Source organism: Vulpes vulpes, chromosome 10 (assembly GCF_048418805.1).
Source record: "Vulpes vulpes isolate BD-2025 chromosome 10, VulVul3, whole genome shotgun sequence".
Classification (NCBI taxonomy): Eukaryota; Metazoa; Chordata; class Mammalia; order Carnivora; family Canidae; genus Vulpes; species Vulpes vulpes.
This window is the reverse complement of record NC_132789.1, coordinates 87,724,719-87,746,915: the sequence shown is the minus strand read 5'-3', so window position 1 is coordinate 87,746,915 and position 22,197 is coordinate 87,724,719. Positions and strand designations below refer to the sequence as shown.

At 34.1% G+C, this 22,197-nt stretch overlaps 1 protein-coding gene across 4 annotated transcripts in view; it reads left to right on the top strand.

The window, feature by feature from the left end:
* The window catches only part of FBXW7 (F-box and WD repeat domain containing 7), a 231,518-nt gene extending 209,858 nt beyond the window's left edge, over nt 1-21,660 (top strand). For all 4 annotated transcript variants that reach the window (XM_072724827.1, XM_026016635.2, XM_072724828.1 and 1 more), the window contains 8 exons: nt 4,111-4,245; nt 9,181-9,304; nt 11,872-12,008; nt 13,164-13,277; nt 14,495-14,676; nt 16,649-16,874; nt 18,370-18,580; nt 19,660-21,660. In XM_072724827.1, coding sequence (XP_072580928.1) covers nt 4,111-4,245; nt 9,181-9,304; nt 11,872-12,008; nt 13,164-13,277; nt 14,495-14,676; nt 16,649-16,874; nt 18,370-18,580; nt 19,660-19,928 — 1,398 coding nt within the window. In that variant the 3' untranslated portion in view covers nt 19,929-21,660. The remainder of the gene's footprint in view (nt 1-4,110; nt 4,246-9,180; nt 9,305-11,871; nt 12,009-13,163; nt 13,278-14,494; nt 14,677-16,648; nt 16,875-18,369; nt 18,581-19,659) is intronic.
* Nucleotides 21,661-22,197: the final 537 nt, after the last annotated feature.

Genomic DNA, 22,197 nt, shown 5'->3' with positions numbered 1-22,197 from the left:
ATTAGGGGACTTTCATAGTTCCATGGTGAATTTGCTGGTGAAACCCAAGCTCCTGATTATGATTCAGTGTTCCTTATATTCTCTCCTACCTGCATTCTCTAATTATCTGAAATAAAATACCACTTCCATGGGGAATTTTCAAGTTTGCATTTGCAATTTTATCCACAAAGTAAGTTTTGTTTCTCTTGATCCTCTCCAAATTTGGAATGTTTTTCCTGTCCCCTTAAATATGTTTTCACATAACTTTACCATAAAAGAGCAAAGGAAGATGCTTTTATCTGGGACAAATATTTTTCAGGACAGAAATAAAATAATTATCAGAATTACCTATCACTTGTGCAGATACAGAAACGAAGGCCTGCAGAGGTTAAACTGTAATCTAATTAGTGGAAGTATCTTCTCCAAGGGTTGGGTTTTTTGATCTCCAATTCAGTGCTCTTTCCACTATTCCTCATTAAAGTTTGGTGTGGGTTGTTGTTATTTTGTTTTAATATACTCATTAACTGCTAGGTCTTCAAGTTAACACATACTTCCCTTACTGGTAAATCATGTATCTGTACAAAATTTGGAACCAATCTTGGAACCAGACTAAACAAGTTAAGTTCTAATAATAATGTCAAATATCTACTAGAAATACTCTGGAGAGAATTTTGAGATGGTGGTGGTGTGGTACTTCCTGACTCTTTGGGGGTTCATTTATTTATTCAATTAATAGTTACTGAGCACCTGTCAGGTGCTAGGTTCTACTTTGGATTTGGGATACAAAATCCCAAATCCCAAATTTGTAGTGAACAAAACAGACCAAAAAACCCTTTCTCACAGAACTTAGACCATAGTCAGGAGAGGGAAGGAATGGGGGTTAGGGGGTTTGGAAATGGTTTGCAATTTTAGACAGGTTGCCCAGAGTAGGTAGATCTCAGAAGGAAGCAGGCCATGTGGATATGAAGGCAAGACTGTTCCAGGAACAGCAAGCTGAAAGGCTCTGAAGCAGAGCATGCTTGGTGTGTTTATGGCTAAAGCGAGTAAACAAGAGGGAAAAGAGTAAGAAATTAGAACCTTGTAGGCCAACCTAAAGACTTCAGTTTTTTGCTTTGAGGTGGGAAGCTACTAGAGAATTTTAAGCAAATGAGTAAGTATCACTGACTGTTTTGTGGAGAATAGAACAAGGAGGGTAGAGATGGGAAGTTGAGAGACTGGGTAAGAGGTTATAGGAATAATAAGGTGAGAGATGATAGTAGCTAGACCAGTGAATGTAGTTAATGGTCAGATTCTGGATATATTTTGAAGTTTAAGACCTTAAAATTTCTTGATGGATCAGAACCATCTGATGGTGGTGAGAATGGGAGAGTCAGGGATGACTCCAGAGTTTTTGGCCTGAGCAACTAATAGAATAGAATTACATTTTACTGAAATAGGGAAGATTGTGGATGTGCATATCAGAAGAGAAAGATCATGGACGTGTTAAGTTTCTGTTACATATCTAAGAATACATACTGAGTAAGCAATTTTATATAGTGGTCTGGATTTCAGGGAAGAAATCCGGCTAGAGAGAGGAAAGTGTCTATATGGTTCATACCTTTGTTGGAACCATCTGGCAGATGTGACTTTAAGTAATTATTACACTATTGAATATGTGTGGTTGTGGAAACAGCCTCATTTACTATCTAGTTTATAGCCTATGTTGCTAATGCTTGTCAGTGGTGATACTTTTCAATAAAATGTCACAAAGTGCCATCTGCTGAATGTATGTATAATTTAAATCAAGGTATACTTTTTTTCTGACTTGTTAAATCAAATAGTGTTTAAAGCAAAAACATTGTTTAGAAATATTTTGCTATGCAGCATAATTTTTGTCATGGACTTTGCCTTAAATATGTAGAAATTTTGACACAGTTTTTAATGTTTAAGATTTTAATGTTTAAGATCTGAATTAGTTTTTGTCTTCTGATCTGGCTTTTTTCATTCTATACCCCATCCCTAAAATCCTTGAAAATAGACATTTGCCATCCGTTAGCAGTTCTGTATCATGTATTGATAATGCTTTTCTCTTCCTTTCTTTCTTAAGAAAACAGTGACAATACATTAACTGAAAAAAAAGAAAACGTCAAACATGTATATTACCTTAAAACAGAAATATTCATAGTAGCTATTGATGTTATTAACTTATGTAAAGTATTTAGAGGAGTAATATGTTGAAAGGTATTTCACTCTTTTCACTGTAGAAGATTATATAGGATATCTTTATTTTTATATCAAAATTGAACCATAAGCACTTCCAAAAACCTTCTAAGGCAGCCATTCATTCACATATGCACAGGGGTTTAAGAAGTTTGCATTAAAATCATTATGCTATCAAGTTACTTAATTAAAGCTGCATTTTAATCTAGTCAGTGTATGTTGTCCATCACCCAAATTGGCATGTCCTTAGAATAGTGTCCATGAATCCTTATGATGTAGATGCAGAAGAATAACATGTTATGAAAACCCACCTTCAGTCCTGTGAGGAATGTAAACCAATAAATCAGAGTTTATAGTATTGATACTAAATGATCAGAGATGAGTGGAGATTGATCAGTGTAAGTTTTTTCAAAGAAGTAAGTTTTGAACCAGGATTTGAAGCTATATAAGGAAAACTGAACAAAACAATCTACCTTCAAATGAACTGCTTTTAATTGGTCATGTGTATGCAGATACATGTATATGCGTATTTTTTATTTTTATGTATCAATCCTCTAACTAAAAAGGATACATGATGAGTATTCCAGAAGAATGTTCTGGGTATGCATATATATAGAAATAAAAGAAAAAAAAGGATTTGTTAGAGCCTGTGTTTCCTCATATTTGGTGATAAAATGGGAATGTTTCCCAGAGTTTTCATGGTTAAATAAAATGATGTTTGTGATAAGTACGATGGGAGGAGTACAACTGAAGTGTTTGATAGTATTAACATAATTTACACTTTATGATAGAAAAGAAGAAATGAAATTCAGTGTAGATTCTAAAGGGATACAGATTTTTTAAAGTACTTTTAAAAAGTATTCTAAATAAGGCTTCCTGGATCCTTGGTATCTCTCAGTTTGCAGTTATTATCTATTTCACATGTTATAAAATCCAGATTCCCAGTTTAAGCAAGAAATGAAAAGTCAAAATCCAGATCTTTCTAGCTCTAAACCCTACCTACTGTTCTCTCTTCACCCACTTCCAAAATGGACATAATAATTCACAGAGGTACTTAAATCAGCCTGCTCAAGGATGTTCTTTCTCTTAATTAAATATCACAAGGTTATTTAAATGTTTTACGTGATTATCATGAGGGGAAATTCTAACTTTTTTTTTTTAATTCTAACATTTTAAATTATTCACATGGTTTTTAAATTTTTCCTTTTAAGAGTCATGGCTCTTTTGTGCAGATGTTCCTCACTGGCATAAATAAATAAATAATCCCCTAGTCTAGTTTAAAGTAATTCATATTTTTAAAAATTATGATGTTTTTGTTTTTCCATAATGTAATACTTTGTTTCTGACTCTTTTGTTTATACTCTCATTTTATTACTAAGTCAGTTACTGTTTTATACTTTTGCTGGTTTTTACCTGAAATTATTTTCACATGGTAAGTCAAAGATCTTTTATTTTGTGGAAGACACTTGTCAGATGTGCAGTATATCCAGTTATTAATTTTTCTCTAAATTATGCTGCCAGTATCCTAACCCTCAGATGAGTGCCTTATTGATACCATCATATTTTATGGTACCCACTAGAAAGAATATAGAGAAAGGAAAATCATCTTTCAAAATATCCTATTTACTCAATAGCCCGAGTTGATATTTCCAAATAAAACTTTGTTTCTCAACCAGTGTCTTGATGGTAGATGAACATATAACATTTATAATAATGTAGTGCAAAAATATTTGTCAAAACCATGGCTTTTGTAATTTTACAAAATAAAGGTAGCTAGTAAATTTGATGAGACTAATTGATTATCACTTCAGTATTCTGGAGAAAACTTCATTATAATCAGCCACTTTTATATATAAATGTGGTTTTTCCTTTATGAGTTTGTAATTTGAGCATCTGTTAAAATAATAAAAATTTCTACTTCCTTTTTCATAGAGCTGGAGTGGACCAGAGAAATTGCTTGCTTTAGATGAGCTTATTGATAGTTGTGAACCAACCCAAGTAAAACATATGATGCAAGTGATAGAACCCCAGTTTCAACGAGACTTCATTTCCTTGCTCCCTAAAGAGGTAAGGATTATCAATTATATTTTTCATCAGGTGCTATATGAAAATATAACTCAACAGCAACCACCTTCAAACATGGTCATGCTAATTATGGTATTCAGTATTGTTACTTTAACACTCTTAATTAGTGTTAAAGAGAGCTGTAAATGATAAGCTGCCATGACTTAATATCATTTTTAGATTAAAGTATATTTATGGACTGATTAAATGACTTGTTTCCACGTCTGCAATAAGTCATATATGAGAGTAAGCTATTGAGTTCCATTAATTTGATTATTTCTTTATTGCAGTTTTTTCCCAGGTTATTTGAAGTCCAACCTTTAGTTGTGGTACATTTATTATATATAGTAGGAGATTTTTTAGAAATTCTAATTTTATTAAAACAGCAACTTTTTTCTTATTTTGTGTTTGTTTATCCAAAGTCCCTAAAAGTCCCTAATAGGTTTTGTGATTCTATGAATTGTAGTTCTCTGTTGACTTACATTGTGTGTTTTGAAATATATGGAATTTCACATTTATATCTTTTTCTGCTAATCCTCCTTCTTTTTGCCCCCATCGCTCTCTCTCTCTCTCTCTTTCTTTCTCTTTCTCTCTCTCGCATACACACACACACACAATCACAGATTTCCTGCACTGATTACATCCTTATAGCATTTCTTTTGGAATTACTTATGCCCATTTGTTTTTATATCTTTCTGTGAACTGACATTATTTTTTATCATAGATTGATTATGATCATATGGCCATTCTTGGCAGTATAAATGAGGCATAGCTTAGATGTAGTTCTTTTATTGATATTATAGGCTTCACAGTTTCATTTCTGTCAGCAAACAAGTAATAAATGATTAAATAATCAGCATCACCATGGTTTATATTTTCACAAATTATGTATTTCCCACTAATTATATGTCACCTAAGAAGACGATATATAAAACAATAATATGCCACTGCAAATGATCTTAAAACTTCAAATATGAAGAGAAAAGGAGTCGGGTTTTTTTAGATACTTATTCTAAATATCCTAAGGGCATTTAAACATAGTCTCAATAATAATTTCACTTGGATATGAATAGAATAGTTTTATCATATTTAATGTATGAAAATAAGAAAAAGCAAACTGAAATGTTTGCTTTGGAATCATGTTTCATTACTTCAAGAAAAAGCAAACTGAAATGTTTCTGCTTTGGAATGATTTTTTTAAATGGTTTAAAAAAAATTGCATTGTCCCAGAAAAATTTTTTTTATTCTTCCTGGCACATGCTAAAACTGAACCCTTTGAATAGAATTGGCTTATGAAATGACATAAGCTCTCTTTGCTTCCAGAAGGGCATTCATAATAGGTAGCACTTTTATAAGTACTTGACTGAAAGTAGTCACCTCTAATATATTCTTCATGGTTTCCTTGGATATCCTTATTTTAGAAGGTAGTATTTTTATTAAAATGTAGACTTTTCTCTTAGTCTCATTTGTCCCCTCATCCCTAAGAATGGTGAATTTCTTGTTTTGTTTTACTTTATTTGTATTTCCATAGTAATCTTTGAACGTACAAAAATGTGATTTATAGTCAGAAGAATATGAAATATTTTTGAGTCTAAGAATTAAGCACAAATTACCAACAGCTGGTATAAATGCAATAAAGATTTTCTTGGATTAACTGTTCTTTTAGAGATTCCCTGAGGGAAAAGAAGGGAGGCTAGACAAGAGATTGAGAGTGAGCCCTACCTAGGTCAGTAGATCATCTGTGTATTCCCTTTTTTCCAACTACTAGGAAACATTTCCTATTTTGAAAAAATGTTTTATTTTATATGTGGAGAAATAATGGTATAGATCTAAATCCTTAAGGAAACTATTTTATTGATATTATAGGCTTCACAGTTTCATTTCTGTCAGCAAACAAGTACTAAGAGACTAAGTACTATTATTTAAAACACCATTACCTTCATGTCAGGAAATGGACTTATAATAAATTTCTTATAATTTCTTTCAAGAGATCTCACATCTCTTTACCAACATGTATTAACCTCAAAACCTTGATAAAAATCTCACTAGTCTCACACAGGAGGCTTATGATAAACAGCATCATCCTTATTTTATAAGTAAATACCAAGAAAAGCATAGTGATAGAGTAAATGACCTAGAACAAAATCTAGAATTCTTAACATAGGATCAACCAACATTTTCTTTATTCTTTTTTTTCCCTCCCTCTTTCACTAGTTTAATCCATGGAAATACAGCATAATTCTGGGAAAGCATTAGCTACCTCTCAAGTATAACATGGTGGTCTCTTATGTAGGTTATATAGCAACTGTCCCTGAAATTTCAAGTTTGGTCAAGGAAAAGGTATGAAATAGAAATATGAAATAGATTTTCAATTTAAGACCTTCTGTTTAGTGGAAGTCTTTAGGAGGAATTACTAATCTAGATTTTACCTTTAAGACAAATGAACAGAAAATTGCATTAGCCAGATCATTTTACTCGGCTGCAAGAAACCTATAAGCCCCTGCTTTTGTGTTATAGAGATGTAGTCAGGATAGTCAGGATAGTGACCATTCTCTGTCCCCTACGAGACCCCACGAGACAAAACCTTGCTTCCTTTGAGGAACTGGTATGCTTCCCCCATAATAAACACTAGAATTGTGTGACTAATTGCCGTTCCCTTTTTGCTTGGCAGTTTAATTAAAAAACCATGTAAGATATACTGTTGCCAGTATATTTGTATTCTACTTTCCCCTGGTTTAAACCTTCTTTTGATTTATATTTTTACTGGTTCTGATTTTCTTATTTATATTTTTTATTTTGCTGTTGTATTTTCTGAAATACTTAAATGTTTTGAATAGAACTGATTGGATTTAAATAGAGTAAGTTGAAGTTCATGGTGGAGTTAGGGTCTTTGCTATTTTAAAGGAAGGTGTGCCAGTTACCTGTGGAGTTAGCACTTCAACGTTCTTTAGCACGTAAGTGTTTGTTTACTCTTTATTTTTATTTTTTTCAAAGATTTTATTTATTCATGAGAAACAGAGAGAGAGAGAGAGAGAGAGAGAGAGAGGCAGAGACACAGGCAGAGGGAGAAGCAGGCTTCATGCAGGGAGCCCGACATGGGACTCGATCCCTGGTCTCCAGGATCAGGCCCTGGGCTGAAGGCAGCGCTAAACCGCTGAGCCACCTGGGCTGCCCTTCTTTACTCTTTAATGCACACAAACATTGGACTGGGTGATCTCAAAATCACCAGTAATGAAAGAAATTATAGTTGATGATTTGGGATATACCTTTGAAATCGAAGGTGCTCTGGATTTGTTTTCTAGCCTTTAAGATCCATTGACTTTTTTGTGAATTACTTGATTTCTAACTCAGCTGGATAACTAAAGCAGCTAGATAACTAAAGCAAAGAATAGACTTTTTCATGCTACTATATTAAATATCTTGGGCACTAAATAGCATCTCTTTTCCACAAATATAACTTTGTGCCTGATAATTTCTGTGTTAAATATAAATTTCACATAGAAGAATATGGTTTAACCCATCACTGTTTATACTGACACTTAACAAACTTGCCCAGGTTTTGATGGATTGATAATTTCAAAATTAAGTGACTTATAGAGTATCCATTAAAAAATTACAATGTTGAGATATATATGTGTTTATTTATATATGTATATGGATATACACATATATACCTAGATTGTTGAATCTGGTTATGCCTTTTTATTTAAAACGATGCAGTTTCTAAATATGATACTGAATGGGCTTCTCTGGTAGACCAAAATAATTATTCTACAAAACGGTTTTCACTGTCAATTAGTAGTAATAGTATTAAATTGAATACGGACTGGTTGGAGTACTTTCTATATAAAATGTACTCAATAAATATGTGATTAATGATGAACTCTCTATATACAAAGTTCTTGGGTAAGTTACACTTAGGTCATGTAATTACTGTTTAGCATCAGAAAATAATTCAGATTGTGCTTTTACTCCCTGTATGGCCTTTGGTCCTTTGAATGTTAGTTTGTTTTAATTCTGTAATTTAATTTCTGTGGAGAATAAACTTTATTGCTGCATTTAGATCATTTTGATTCTAATATCATTATTTAAATTTTTATATGATTAGTGAGGCTTAACTAGATAAGCCTTTTCAGGAGCTACCATTCTCTTCTTTCTTCTTTCCTCTTCCCTTATTTACTTGAATTGATTATACATGCTAGAAAAAAAAAAAACCTGATGGTGTGTAAATCTTGGAAACAAAATTTTAAAAATCAGTGATATACCAAAGAGCTAGTTTAAACATACAAACCTATCTGGCCTGTTAAGAAAATCCTCATAAGCAATGTAAAGTAATTAGAACCTAATTACTTTTATATGTCTGTGGAGCAGTTTAGTAATTGTCCCCTCTTGTCATTTACTGTAAAATGTATAAATATTTGAGAACTTTACCATTGTGATAATAAGCACTTTGATGTGATAACAATTATATCTATCAGAAGTGATCTAAAATCAAACTACACAAAATATCTAGAAATCTCAGTTCTTAATTTTAAGTCTTGCCTTCAGTGAATTTACATGTAGTGGGGAGAGAAAAGTATAAAATCTAAACAACTAATAAAGTATACCTATATACATGAGCGATGGAGTTCTTGAGGCTCACAGAGCAGAGGCAGAGAGGCTTAATTCCTTGAAGAGGTGAGGTTGGTAGAGTGAAGTTCATAAAAACCAATAGAGTAAGCTTTTTAAGTCTGACATATATTTAAGATTGACTATTAGAAAGTACTGCCTTTTATAATTTTAAAAATTAGAATGTACAATTGTTACCTTTACCTAGAAGTACTTCATTCTATAGAAAATAATTATGTATAAGTTAAATATTTATATTATTTATTATTTATATGTTAAATAAATATATATTTAAAATATGAGTATACTATGCTTTTTTCCTTTTCATAGCTGGCACTTTATGTGCTTTCATTCCTGGAACCCAAAGACCTGCTACAAGCGGCTCAGACGTGTCGCTACTGGAGAATTTTGGCTGAAGACAACCTTCTCTGGAGAGAGAAATGCAAAGAAGAGGGTAAGGTTCAAAATCACAAAGAGAAAATTTTTATACTTTGAAAAAGCAAAATGATTCTGAAAACAAAAATAGAAAAAAGTAAAAATTAGAAGTTTTATATCCACATAGAACAAAGTAGTGAATAATTGAAAAAGGGGAACTTTGGCAGTTTATCAAAGAATCAAGAATGAGTCTTCATTTGCATTCACCTACTTATATAAAATCCACAGGTTATTCCACACATTCAAATGAGCCAGATCTTGGAGCTAACCCATTTAATGAGCCCTAATAACTAATGGCAAATATATCGGATTTGCTTCCCCAGTCTCTAGTACACTTAGTAAACAATGAAAATATCAAGATGAGGATGATTTTAAGGGAACCTAAAAAACAAAATAAACAAAACAAAACACAGACCTATAGCTACAGAGAGCAGATTGGTGATGGCCAGAGGGGAGGGGGCTTGGAGAGGCACAAAATGGGTAAAGGGGATTAAGAACTACAAACTTCGAATTATGAAATAAGGAGATAATGTAAGCATGGGGAATATAGTCAATAATATTTTAGTAACTTTGTAAACTGACAGAGGATAACTAGATTTATTGTGATGACCATTTTGCAATGTATATAAATATTGAATCACTATGCTGTACACCTGATATTAATATTGTATGTCAGTTATACAGCAGTTAAAAAAAAATGACAAACCAAAAACCTAAATATGAATTTTTACTTAAAATAAGATAAAGATGAATTCCTACCACCGATTTCATGGAAAAGAAACATGTCCTGCCTCTCTAATACAATTAGAGATAAGGTTATAATTTTCACTGTCCTTTAGAGAGAAACTCACTGGGCAGCCCAGGTGGCTCAGCAGTTTAGCGCCACCTTTGGCCCAGGGTGTGATCCTGGAGACCTGGGATCAAGTCCCAAGTCAGGCTCCCTGCTTGGAGCCTGCTTCTCCCTCTGCCTATGTCTCTGCCTCTCTCTCTCTCTCTCTCTTTCTGTGTGTGTGTGTGTGTGTGTGTGTGTGTGTGTGTGTGTGTGTGTCTCATGAATAAATAAATAAGATCTTTAAAAAAAATAAGAGTTTAAAAAAAAAAGAAACTCACTGGCTGGAATTCACACTAACAAATAGTCACTCACTTATTAAATAAATTAGTTAAATAAGAGAAACCCAAAATTATATTAACAGTACTCAAATATTCCATATTCTATTCTTGTCTTCCACAAATATTTATTGAACACCTCCTATGGGATAGACATTCTTAAATGCTGGGGATATAGTAGTGAACTCCCATTTTCTTCTCATCTTGAAACTTAGGTTCTTGAAAACTAAAAAAGAAAAAAAAACTGCTTTCTTAGTAGAGGAGAAGGTATCATCCATAATAATTAAAGAAAATACTTATTTTTCTAGCAGGCATATATAAAAATTATATTTTTGAAAAAATATAAAAATATGATTTGTCTCAGACAAGCGAAAATTTTAAGAAACAATCATAGAGCATGAGACAGATATTCTATACGTTATCCTACCCTTCAAGGGGGTTACAGTTGAGTGAAAAGTATAGATCCAAGGTACTTGGTTTCTAATCCTGCCTCTGCCTGTCTATCGCTCAGACTAATTAGTGAAACCCTCTCAAGTGTCTATATTATATAAAGTGGGATTAACAGTCCTTGCCTTACCTTCTCTTATAGAATCATTATTTTAATGACTTTTAAAAAAAATTGTGGTAACATATACCTGAGAATTTATCATTCTGACCATTTTTAAGTGTACAGTTCAGTGGCATTAAGTACAGGCATGTTATTATACAGTCCGTCTCCAGAACTTTTTTTTATCTTTCTTGGCTGAAAGTCCATACCCATTTAACAGTAACTCCCTATTCCTCTTCCTGCAGCCCTTGGCAACCACCATTCTATTTCTGTTTGACTACTTTGGGTGCCTCATATAAGTGGAATCATATGGTATTTGTCTTTTTGTGACTGGCTTATTTCATTTTGCATACTGTCTTCAAGGTTTATCCATGTGGTGGCATGTGTCAGAATTCCCTTCCTTTTTCAGTCTGAATAAATATTCCATTGTATATATATACACACCACATTTTGTTTATTCAGTCACCCATCGATGGACACTTGGGTTGCTTCCACCTTTCAGCTATTATGAATGATGCAGCTCTGAACATGAGTGTACAGATATCTGTTCAAGTTTCTGCTTTTAATTCTTTTGGATGTGTATCCAGAATTGGAATTGCTGGATCATATGGTAATTCTATATTTAATTTTTTTTGATGAACCACCATACTGCTTTCCATAGCAGCTATACTGTTTTATATTCCTACAAGCATTGCATAAGGGCTCAAATTTCTGCACATCCTCACCAACATTTCACAGAATTATTTAGAGAAATAAATTAAAAAGTCAATATGAAAACATGCCATAGAAAATGCAGACTTTACATTATTGTTTTGTAATAACTATTAGAAATTGGACAATATCCTGTATTTCAGTGGTTTTGAGCATAGGGGAAAATGAGATATATTATAAAATGTGTAATTTTTACTATTGGTGACTCTTTAAAATTTCAGGTATTGATGAACCATTGCACATCAAGAGAAGAAAAGTAATAAAACCAGGTTTCATACACAGTCCATGGAAAAGTGCATACATCAGACAGCATAGAATTGATACTAACTGGAGGCGAGGAGAACTCAAATCTCCTAAGGTAACTGAACTCTTGCACAGTGTAACAGAAACCATTAATCAGTGTTGCTACCTAGTATGTTCTTCTTGGCCAGAAGTATAACTTGACCCTATCTCCTGTAGAACGAAAACAGTATATTTTGAAATAACTGAAAATGTAACGGACAGTATTCCCCTATTGCTAATTTCTCCAGTCAGACAACTGATTGTACTTGAATAAAAGAGGAGTTGAATTGCATGTCATTCTATCTTAGGTAAATGAAAATTTCTGAATATCTTGTTAAATTTTGTGTCATAGACATTTTACCTAAGAATTTGCTTGCTCTCTGACTAGGTAGTTAGAACATGATTTTTTGAGGAGTACCCATATTTTGTGTTTTGATGTCCCTTTTGAGGTTTATTTTTATAAACTTATTCATAATACCGATTTTTTTGTCTTACTGTAAGTATGTAAATAGTGGCAAAAATGCTTGAAATTCTTAGATATATTTATACAACTGGAAGAAAGCAATTAGGGGAGATACTGTTATATTAATATGTAAACATTATAACAGGCTTTTTTTTTTTTTTGAGAGAGTGAGCAAGCACGTATGAGTGGGAGTTGGGAAGAAGGGGTAGAGGGAGAGAGAATCTCAAGCACATTCCACACCCAATGAGAAGCTCTGCTCAAAGCTCAGTCTCATGACCCTGAGATCATGACCTGAGTCAAGAGACACCTAACCAACTGAGCCATCCGGGTACTCCCAGGCTTTTTTTGTTTTACGTTGAAGAAGTTGATAATTTTTATTACTCGTCTTTCTAGTTTGTAGGTGTTTTTGTCTTTGTAAAAATTGCAGAACATAGATGTATATTTTTTTGGTTTGAACAAATAGATAATTATAAAATACATTTGTGTTTGAACCATCTTTATGAGGTCTTGACTCATAAAAGTCTTGATTCACTCAATGTTAATAGTTGATATCCCACATATAAGTCATAGAATATGGAAAAATAAAATCCTTAATAGTTGATTCAGCATTCAGGAAGGATGGTACTTTGTATTTTATATAATTGTAATTTTAAAAATAGACTTTAGATTGCTGCTCCTATTTGTGGCTTTACTTTTTTTTTTTTTTTACCAGTATTTTAAGAAACATAATTTAATAACATATTTCTAATCTGTACATTTATCTTGTAGGTTCTGAAAGGACATGATGATCATGTGATCACATGCTTACAGTTTTGTGGTAACCGAATAGTTAGTGGTTCTGATGACAACACTTTAAAAGTTTGGTCAGCAGTCACAGGCAAAGTAAGCATAGTTCTTTCTATACTTCCCATTTTGTTTATGTTTTTGCATGGATCAACCAGGGAAACCATGGGTTCATTTTTGACTGCAGCGTATTTTGTTAACAAGTATCAGAGCTTCTAATTTAGTTTTTCCCTTGGCACAAAGATAATGTTTCTCAGGTTGGGGATGTCATTAATTCCTTCTTGTAAATAATTTGTCTATCTTTGTGACTTAGCTATTATATGATTTTAACAAATATGCTTCATCTTTTTCTTGGCTTACTTTTTTCCCACCTTTATTAGCCATCACAATTATATTGTCCTTTTTAATATTTTTCAAAACTGTGATTGAGGGATACTTATTTTTCTTTGTAAACTGCTCTGTTGATAACTTACCTATAGTTTAGAAGTTAAACAAATCATGTTAATTTAGACTTATTTCAAGCCCTGTGAGATGAAAGTAAAGCAGATATGGTATTTAAATAGGAGTTTGGAGTAAAAAGCAGTCCAAGCAATCAATTTCACTGCATACAGTATTGTGCTTTCATGGTTCTGTGGTGAATACTTATTTTTATCTGTCCACTGGAGAATGTTTTCATAAACTAAGTAATTGATCAGCTAAAAAAAATAGAGGAAAATGTGAGGGGAAAAAAACCCTGACTTTTAAAATGTCTTACAGCATGTTGATTCTTGGCAAGAATCTTCTAAGTATTCCAAGTCAGATGTAAAAATTTTTTAAAGCAGCTTCATATTTCCATAGTGTAATTATTAGTTTTGGATTTATTTCAGAGTTTTAATATCTGTCTTTACTTGTCTAGAAGTACCTTGCCTGGCTCCTAACTACTGCCTTGGGGCAGATTCAGATGAAATGTGGTATGTAGCCACACCTAACATGGTTGGCATTCTTTCATTGAATCCATTCCTATGGAAGAATCCAAGTTGCAATTTTAGCATTATTTTATCAAAGAGACCAGGCTGGAGCTGTCATATTTTAATAAGTGTTTTACTTTCTATCTACTTGATCCTCAGTAGTGTATGTATGTTTAGTATGTAATGCTACTGAATAAAAAGAATAAATGGTGATGGTATCATGACATATTGGTATAAAAAGTTATTTTTTGATTTGCGAAACAATCCAATTTTATAAATAACTTTACCTCAGATTTTAATAAGCTACTGAAATGTCATGTAAATCGTTTTTCTTTCTACCAAAAGTAATCATCTTAAGTGTTTTTCCAGTGTCTGAGAACATTAGTGGGACACACAGGTGGAGTATGGTCATCACAGATGAGAGACAATATCATCATTAGTGGATCTACAGATCGGACTCTAAAAGTGTGGAATGCAGAGACTGGGGAATGTATACATACCTTATATGGGCATACTTCCACTGTCCGCTGTATGCATCTCCATGAAAAAAGGTAAGGGAAAATCCTGTAATGGTTGGGAATTCTTCCTCTGTTATTTGTGATTTGAGGGCTTTTGTGTAGAGTTCAGTTGTATAATTCTGTTTATTAGAGAGATAGTGGTAATGTGCTCTTAAATTAGGCTTTAATTATTAGACTTCAGATATTTCTATACTAGCAAAGCAGTAGTATATTGGCTTAAAATTGGAGGATTGTCTTTAAATTTCCTTCTTCATTTAATGGTTTTGTTGGCTTCCTCCTTGAAATTCTATTCTCTAATCTTGGATGGCACTTTATTATTCTGCATCTGATGACTCATCATCTTCAAAAAAACCTTTCTCTCTCTCTTGCTTTGCATTTACATCTCTACTAGTGGGACAAATTCAGTTACTTAGGCTTCAAACTTCTGGGCCTTTTTAATTACCCACATGCCCTACCCCCACTCCATCATATCCCCTTCTGTCTAGACAAAAGCTGAAGCCCATGGATTTCTGTTTAGTGTCTCATTACCGGTCCCCTGAACTAGTTACATAGCTTTCACACTTGGTTTTCTCACCTTTTACACAGCTGACAGAGAATCCTTTTCTAATTATGATAGTATCATTGCCCTTTTGAGAGCCTTCTGTTGTCTATCGAATCAAGGAAGAAATCCTCAATCCAGTTTTCAAAATAGTTCCAGCCAAACCAGACTGCTTGCCTTTTTTTCCTCTCAGTGCCTTTGCCGTTGCTTTGATCTCCTCCTACAAAGCCCTCCTGTTAAAGTCCTTTCGATCTTCTATCTGCATGTCTTCACAGTACCCTGGTAAACAGATGTGATTTTGACTTCATTTGTCAAAAAAGGCCTCTCTGGCAGACCTTACCATGAATCCATCCACTCCTTACCTTTAATTCTGTCCACAACATCGTCTTTGTGAAAACCATTACCTTAAGCAGATTTCATGCTCGATTTGTAATATGTGAAGAAAGCTACCTTTTCATTTGTAATTTGAATCTACTTTGAACAGTGTGTGCTACTATTAAAATTTGGGGTATTGATATTAAGAGACCCTGTATTTCAGTTTCCATTATATTCTGACAGAAATCTCTCAATGCTCTCCTCTACTCTTCCAAATGTGGCAACTGTGGCCTATCTTTATCTCTTAAGAATGACATGAAGATACCTGAATTTTCAGCTCTGCTTCGTAATCCAGAGGTGATTGCAATATTTGTATCACTCTGGTCTTCAGAAGAGCATAGCTTTATTAATGTTGGGCCAGATTTTGAAGGGATTTCTACTGCCTCCCCGGGTGTATCTTCTAAAATCTGTGTATTTTAATACCTCCATAACCTGTTGACTATAACTATAAACATAAGCAGCCTTTGTTAGAGGATATGCTACAACAGGTTAATTTTACCAGAATTATAATGGTGTAACACACCTATCTCTAACTGTTTAAATTCCAAATTCAGATTTGCTTTGTTGAATAACATTTAATAAATTTTTCCCTAGTCACAAAGAAAATATATGTTCATAATTAAAATTTTGGAAAATGGCAGAAAGAATAAAAAAGAAATATAAAATTTTTCAAAATACTACCACCAGAGTTCTGCCATTAACATTTTATACATGTTGCTCACGTTAGCATTTTATTTCTAAAATCAAGATCTTGTATTTATTGGAGCCGGCGGCAGCTGCTGCTGCTTCTGCTTCAAATACAATACAGCGGTTTTCAAACCGTCCCCCAGAACCCCAGACACTATGCAGCTGCTTATAAATGCAGGACACTAAGCAGGTGGAATTCTGGGCTTCCCAGCTTCCCATCCCAACCAAAGTAGCTTGACTTTTGAATGTTTGTGTATCAAGGTTTTACATAGGATTTCTTTGAAAACAGGTATTCCTGCTTAAGTAAGAAAGGAAAAAGTTCAGTAACCACTGACTTTATATATCATATTTTCTCATGTTATTAAACATCCTAATACTTCTTTTTTTCTGTCTTCCCCACTACAGAGTTGTTAGCGGTTCTCGAGATGCCACTCTTAGGGTTTGGGATATTGAGACAGGCCAGTGTTTACATGTTTTGATGGGTCATGTAGCAGCAGTCCGCTGTGTTCAGTATGATGGCAGGAGGGTTGTTAGTGGAGCATATGATTTTATGGTGAAGGTGTGGGATCCGGAGACCGAGACCTGTCTACACACGTTGCAGGGGCATACTAATAGAGTCTATTCATTACAGGTAAGGGATCCTATCTCTTGTATCCCTTAGATGCTTCACTGATGAATCATGAGATTGTTTTGACTAAAACGATAATCGCTGTCAAATTGCTGATTTAATACAATCCAAAAAAGACAAATCAGATTATCCTGTTGTTTACATATACTTTAAAATTGGCATGAAGGAAGTGTAAATTTTGAACTTATTTAAATAACTTGTTTCAGCTTTTCTGTGATCTTTTCCTCTAAAATATAAATATTTGTCTTAGAACCTGAAACTTTGTAGCCCTGCATTTCACTCTATTAATTAATGGGTAGATAGTCTCAAAGGAAAATAACCTGGATTTTAATAAACTCCTTAGCAGAGGATTAATTTGGCCAAAAGCTGCCCCTTTGCCTTGATAGCTGAAAGTTGATGGACCATGTAATTGCGATCCCATTCCCACTCAAAGTGGAAGTGGAGCCTTTCTGCATCAGGCTCCTCTACCATCAAAGAGCTACTGATTTGTAGTCATAAGGAAGTAAATTTGACTAAACTGATTTTTTTGTTTACATTTGAACATGATATTCTTGAGTGGGTTGTCATATTTGAAATAGCTAAATTAATAGCAAATTTAGAAAATGGGTCTGTTTCATTTTCTGAAAGATAGCATTTTCAACTTGAAAATTTTTCTATTACTTATATAGTTTATTTGCCAGTTACTGCCCATTACCAATCAGCAGATTAGTATATAGTCCCAGTACTGACAGTTCTCTATTCTTGGAATATTTGTTTCTTAATTCATGGAATACGGCCTATGTCACAAAGTATTGATAGGTAATAAATATATGTGTTAACTTAGAAAATGTTATACATTTGGAGGAGAGGGAATTTGGCTGAAGTTGTTTTTATATTTTGTGATATGTTCAGAACCTTAATGCATAGAATATTCTCATTTAAGTAAACAATTAGATTGAGAAAAGAGGTAGCAATATTATTATAGATCTTTTAGGAATTGATATTTATTTACTTTTGGTATAGCTGGGAAGCTGGAGAAGAAGTGCTGTATTGCTTTTGTTATCAAAATTGTTTCTGCATCTAGTTTGAAGCTACTGGCCATAAAAAATTAGCAATTCTGGGAGCACATGGGTGGCTCCCAGAACTTATTCATAAGTAGGTTGGGTGTCCAACTCTTGATTTCTGCTCGGGTCATGATCTCATGGTCATGGAATTGAGCCTTGCTTTGGGCTCTGTGCTCTGCAAGGAGTCTGTTTGGGATTCTCTCTCTCTCCCTTTCCCTCTGCCGCCCCCCCCCCCCCAATAAATAAATCTTTTTTAGAAAACTAAGCAATTCTAATAGAAGCTTCTAAGAATGTACACTGTAGATTTGCTTGATTACCTGCACTTTATCCTGTTACCTCATTTTGTTCCTGGCATTACCTGTTTCCCATGCTTTATTTTTCTCCCCCATAGGATTAAAGTCAATAAATATCAAGAATATCCATATTTGTAGTCTAATACGCTGTGTCTGTTGCAGTTTGATGGCATCCACGTGGTGAGTGGATCTCTTGATACATCAATCCGAGTGTGGGATGTGGAGACAGGGAATTGCATTCACACGTTAACAGGACACCAGTCGTTAACAAGTGGAATGGAACTCAAAGACAATATTCTTGTCTCTGGGAATGCAGATTCTACAGTTAAAATCTGGGATATCAAAACAGGACAGTGTTTACAAACATTGCAAGGTAAGTCTTGGCTACTCAGCATTAGTTGTGTTTGTTAAAAATGAGATTGTTAGTCAAAAGAGAAGCATGGAGCTTTTGTGTCACAAAAAGAATTAACCTCCTACAATATGAAAATGCTTATTTTGGATAAGTTTCTGAGCAGTTTCACTCTGACTTGACAGAACTAGGCTACCCTTGAGAAATTGTTTCAAATTGTGTTTTTAATATAAAATTGTTTAATCACTTCCTGCATGTACAGTTAACTCGACCTAACCTTAAAGAACAATGTGAAGAAAGATCTTGGCTGTATCATAGAAGCAACAGACTCATTTTGGTTTTTGAGTGATTTTTTTTTTTAAATTTTGAATTTGTAGTCCAATTTTAAATTAAAGAGCTACCTTACTGAGGGGGAAAAGAAAACATCTCTAATCTGATAGAAAATTGCTTTGGCCTCAACTTAGACCCTTTAACCATCTGCTTAACTAGGATGGAAGGAATAATAGCACCTAGTAAAATGAAGAAAGAAACATGTGAAAGCCACTAATATTAAATGAGGCACAACAGTGTTAACATTTTATGTCATGATTAACTTCTTTTTATTGGTCATAGCACTGAAAAGTGATTTTTTTTTTCAGTGAGGCCATCTGGTAGGATCTACTGCAGCTTTTTACTCACTGGTTGTGTCTGTTTCTCAGAATTTTGGAATTGTGGTCATTCAGCCTTTGCCTTTGAATGGTCAGTTCAAACTGGTAAGGGTAGTAGATGTGCCCGTTCATCTGTCGGCAGAATACATGGAGCTGGGCTATCTACATCACCACTAAGAAAGCTCTTATTTACACAGCCAGAAAACAAAACGTGTGCCTGGTAGTTAGCCAAGCTTCCTGGAAGACAGAAGTCTTGAAAGTTAAAGTTTCAGTTACAAGTAGCTACAAGATTTTCCTACAACCCTACTGATCCTAAAATACTCACAGTTTCTAAATATGCAGCATTTTAAATATTTCATTTATTGTACGTTCTAATGTAGAAGTCTACAGTTACCATGTAACTTGCCCATACCCATGATTTCTAACCAGTAATTGAATTCCTTTGGTTTTGCCTAGGTCCTAACAAGCATCAGAGTGCTGTGACCTGTTTACAGTTCAACAAGAACTTTGTAATTACCAGCTCAGATGATGGAACTGTAAAACTATGGGACTTGAAAACGGGTGAATTTATTCGAAACCTAGTCACATTGGAGAGTGGGGGGAGTGGGGGAGTCGTGTGGCGGATCAGAGCCTCAAACACAAAGCTGGTGTGTGCAGTTGGGAGTCGGAATGGGACTGAGGAAACCAAGCTGCTGGTGCTGGACTTTGATGTGGACATGAAGTGAAGAGCAGAAAAGACAAATTTGTCCAAATGTGTAGACGATATACTCCCTGCCCTTCCCCCTGAAAAACAAAAAAATAAAAAACAAACAAACAAACAAACAAAAAAAACAGAAGAAAAAAAGCAAAAAAACTCCAAAAAAACTCACAAAACACAAAAAGAAAAAAAAAAGAAAGAAAAAAGAAAAGAAAAAGACAAAAAAAAAATCCCTTGTTCTCAGTGGTGCAGGATGTTGGCTTGGGGCAACAAAGTGAAAAGATCTACAGAAGAAGAAGGAAAAGAGGAAGACAAGACAAACCGTAACTGACACGAGAGGCGTCTGCTGTCTCATCACATAAAAGGCTTCACTTTTGACTGAGGGCAGCTTTGCAAAATGAGACTTTCTAAATCAAACCAGGTGCAATTATTTCTTTATTTTCTTCTCCAGTGGTCACTGGGCAGCGTTAACGCTGAAGCTTCGTTACAGATTCTGCTAGCCTGTCCTTTTACCACTGAGACCTAGGAAGGGGCTGCAATAACACCCAACCAAGGACTGGCTGACTTTCTCGTTAGAGAGCATCTGCAACAAAAAGTCATTTTTCTGGAGTGGAAAAGCTAAAAAAAAAAAAAAATTACTGTGAATTGTTTTTGTACAGTTATCATGAAAAGCTTTTTTTTTTTTTTTTTTTTTTTTTTTTGCCAACCATTGCCAATGTCAATCAATCACAGTATTAGCCTCTGTTAATCTATTTCCTGTCGCTTCCACATACACTCTTCAATGCATATGTTGCTCAAAGGTGGCAAGTTGTCCTGGGTTCTGTGAGTCCTGAGATGGATTTAATTCTTGATGCTGGTGCTAGAAGTAGGTCTTCAAATATGGGATTGTTGTCCCACCCCTGTACTGTACTCCCAGTGGCCAAACTTATTTATGCTGCTAAATGAAAGAAAGAAAAAAAAGCAAATTATTTTTTTTTATTTTTTTTCTGCTGTGACGTTTTAGTCCCAGACTGAATTCCAAATTTGCTCTAGTTTGGTTACAGAAAAAAGACTTTTTGCCACTGAAACTTGAACCATCTGTGCCTCTAAGAGGCTGAGAATGGGAGAGTTTCAGATAATAAAGAGTGAAGTTTGCCTGCAAGTAAAGAATTGAGAGTGTGTGCAAAGCTTATTTTCTTTTATCTGGGCAAAAATTAAAACACATTCCTTGGAACAGAGCTATTGCCGCCTGTTCTGTGGAGAAACTTTTCTTTTTGAGGGCTGTGGTGAATGGATGAACGTACATAATAAAACTGACAAAATATTTTAAAAATATATAAAACAAATAAAGTTGCTGGTCAGTCTTAGTGTTTTACAGTATTTGGGAAAACAACTGTTACAGTTTTATTGCTCTGAGAAACTGACAAAGCAGAAACTATTCAGTTTTTGTAGTAAAGGCGTCACATGCAAACAAATGAAATGAATGAAAAAGTCAAATGGTTTGCCTCATTCTCCAAGAGCCACAACTCAAGCTGAACTGTGAAAGTGGTTTAACACTGTATCCTAGGTGATCTTTTTTTCCTCCTCCTGTTTATTTTTTTTTTGTTTTATTTATAGTCTGATTTAAAACAATCAGATTCAAGTTGGTTAATTTTAGTTATGTAACAACCTGACATGATGGAGGAAAACAACCTTTAAAGGGATTGTGTCTATGGTTTGATTCACTTAGAAATTTTATTTTCTTATAACTTAAGTGCAATAAAATGTGTTTTTTCATGTTAGTATGCCTGTTTCTTCCACTGAAGTAAATAATATTTCATTATAAATATTGAGGGTTTGTCTCTGCTATTTAAGATATCAAAGTCTTGGTTTCTTTGCATTCCCTCTAGTGTGACATAGAGATCAGTACTTCCAGGCCTGTTTCATACAGCTAAAGCAAGAAGAATGTGCCACAAATGTAAATTTTGTTTATCTCCTTGGACTATAAAGAAGGACATTCCACTGTGCCTATCTCTGTGCAACATTGGATATGTAAATGTGAAATATGGGTCCCTAAAAGAGTTACAATACTTTTGTGATAGGTACAACTGGAATTCTTTTTTTTTTTTCTTCCTTTTTTTTAAAAAAGTTCATTTTCAAATTTGACCACATATTGAGTACTTACCAGGAACGTTCTGTGGATTATCTCTGGACCTCCCACCCTCCCTGAGAAGTAGGTACTGTTATGTCCTTTTAAAAGATGAGGGTGAAACTGGCTCAGACTGGTTAGGTGATTTGTCAGAAGTCGGAGAACTAGCAGAGAGCAAGCATCCATACTC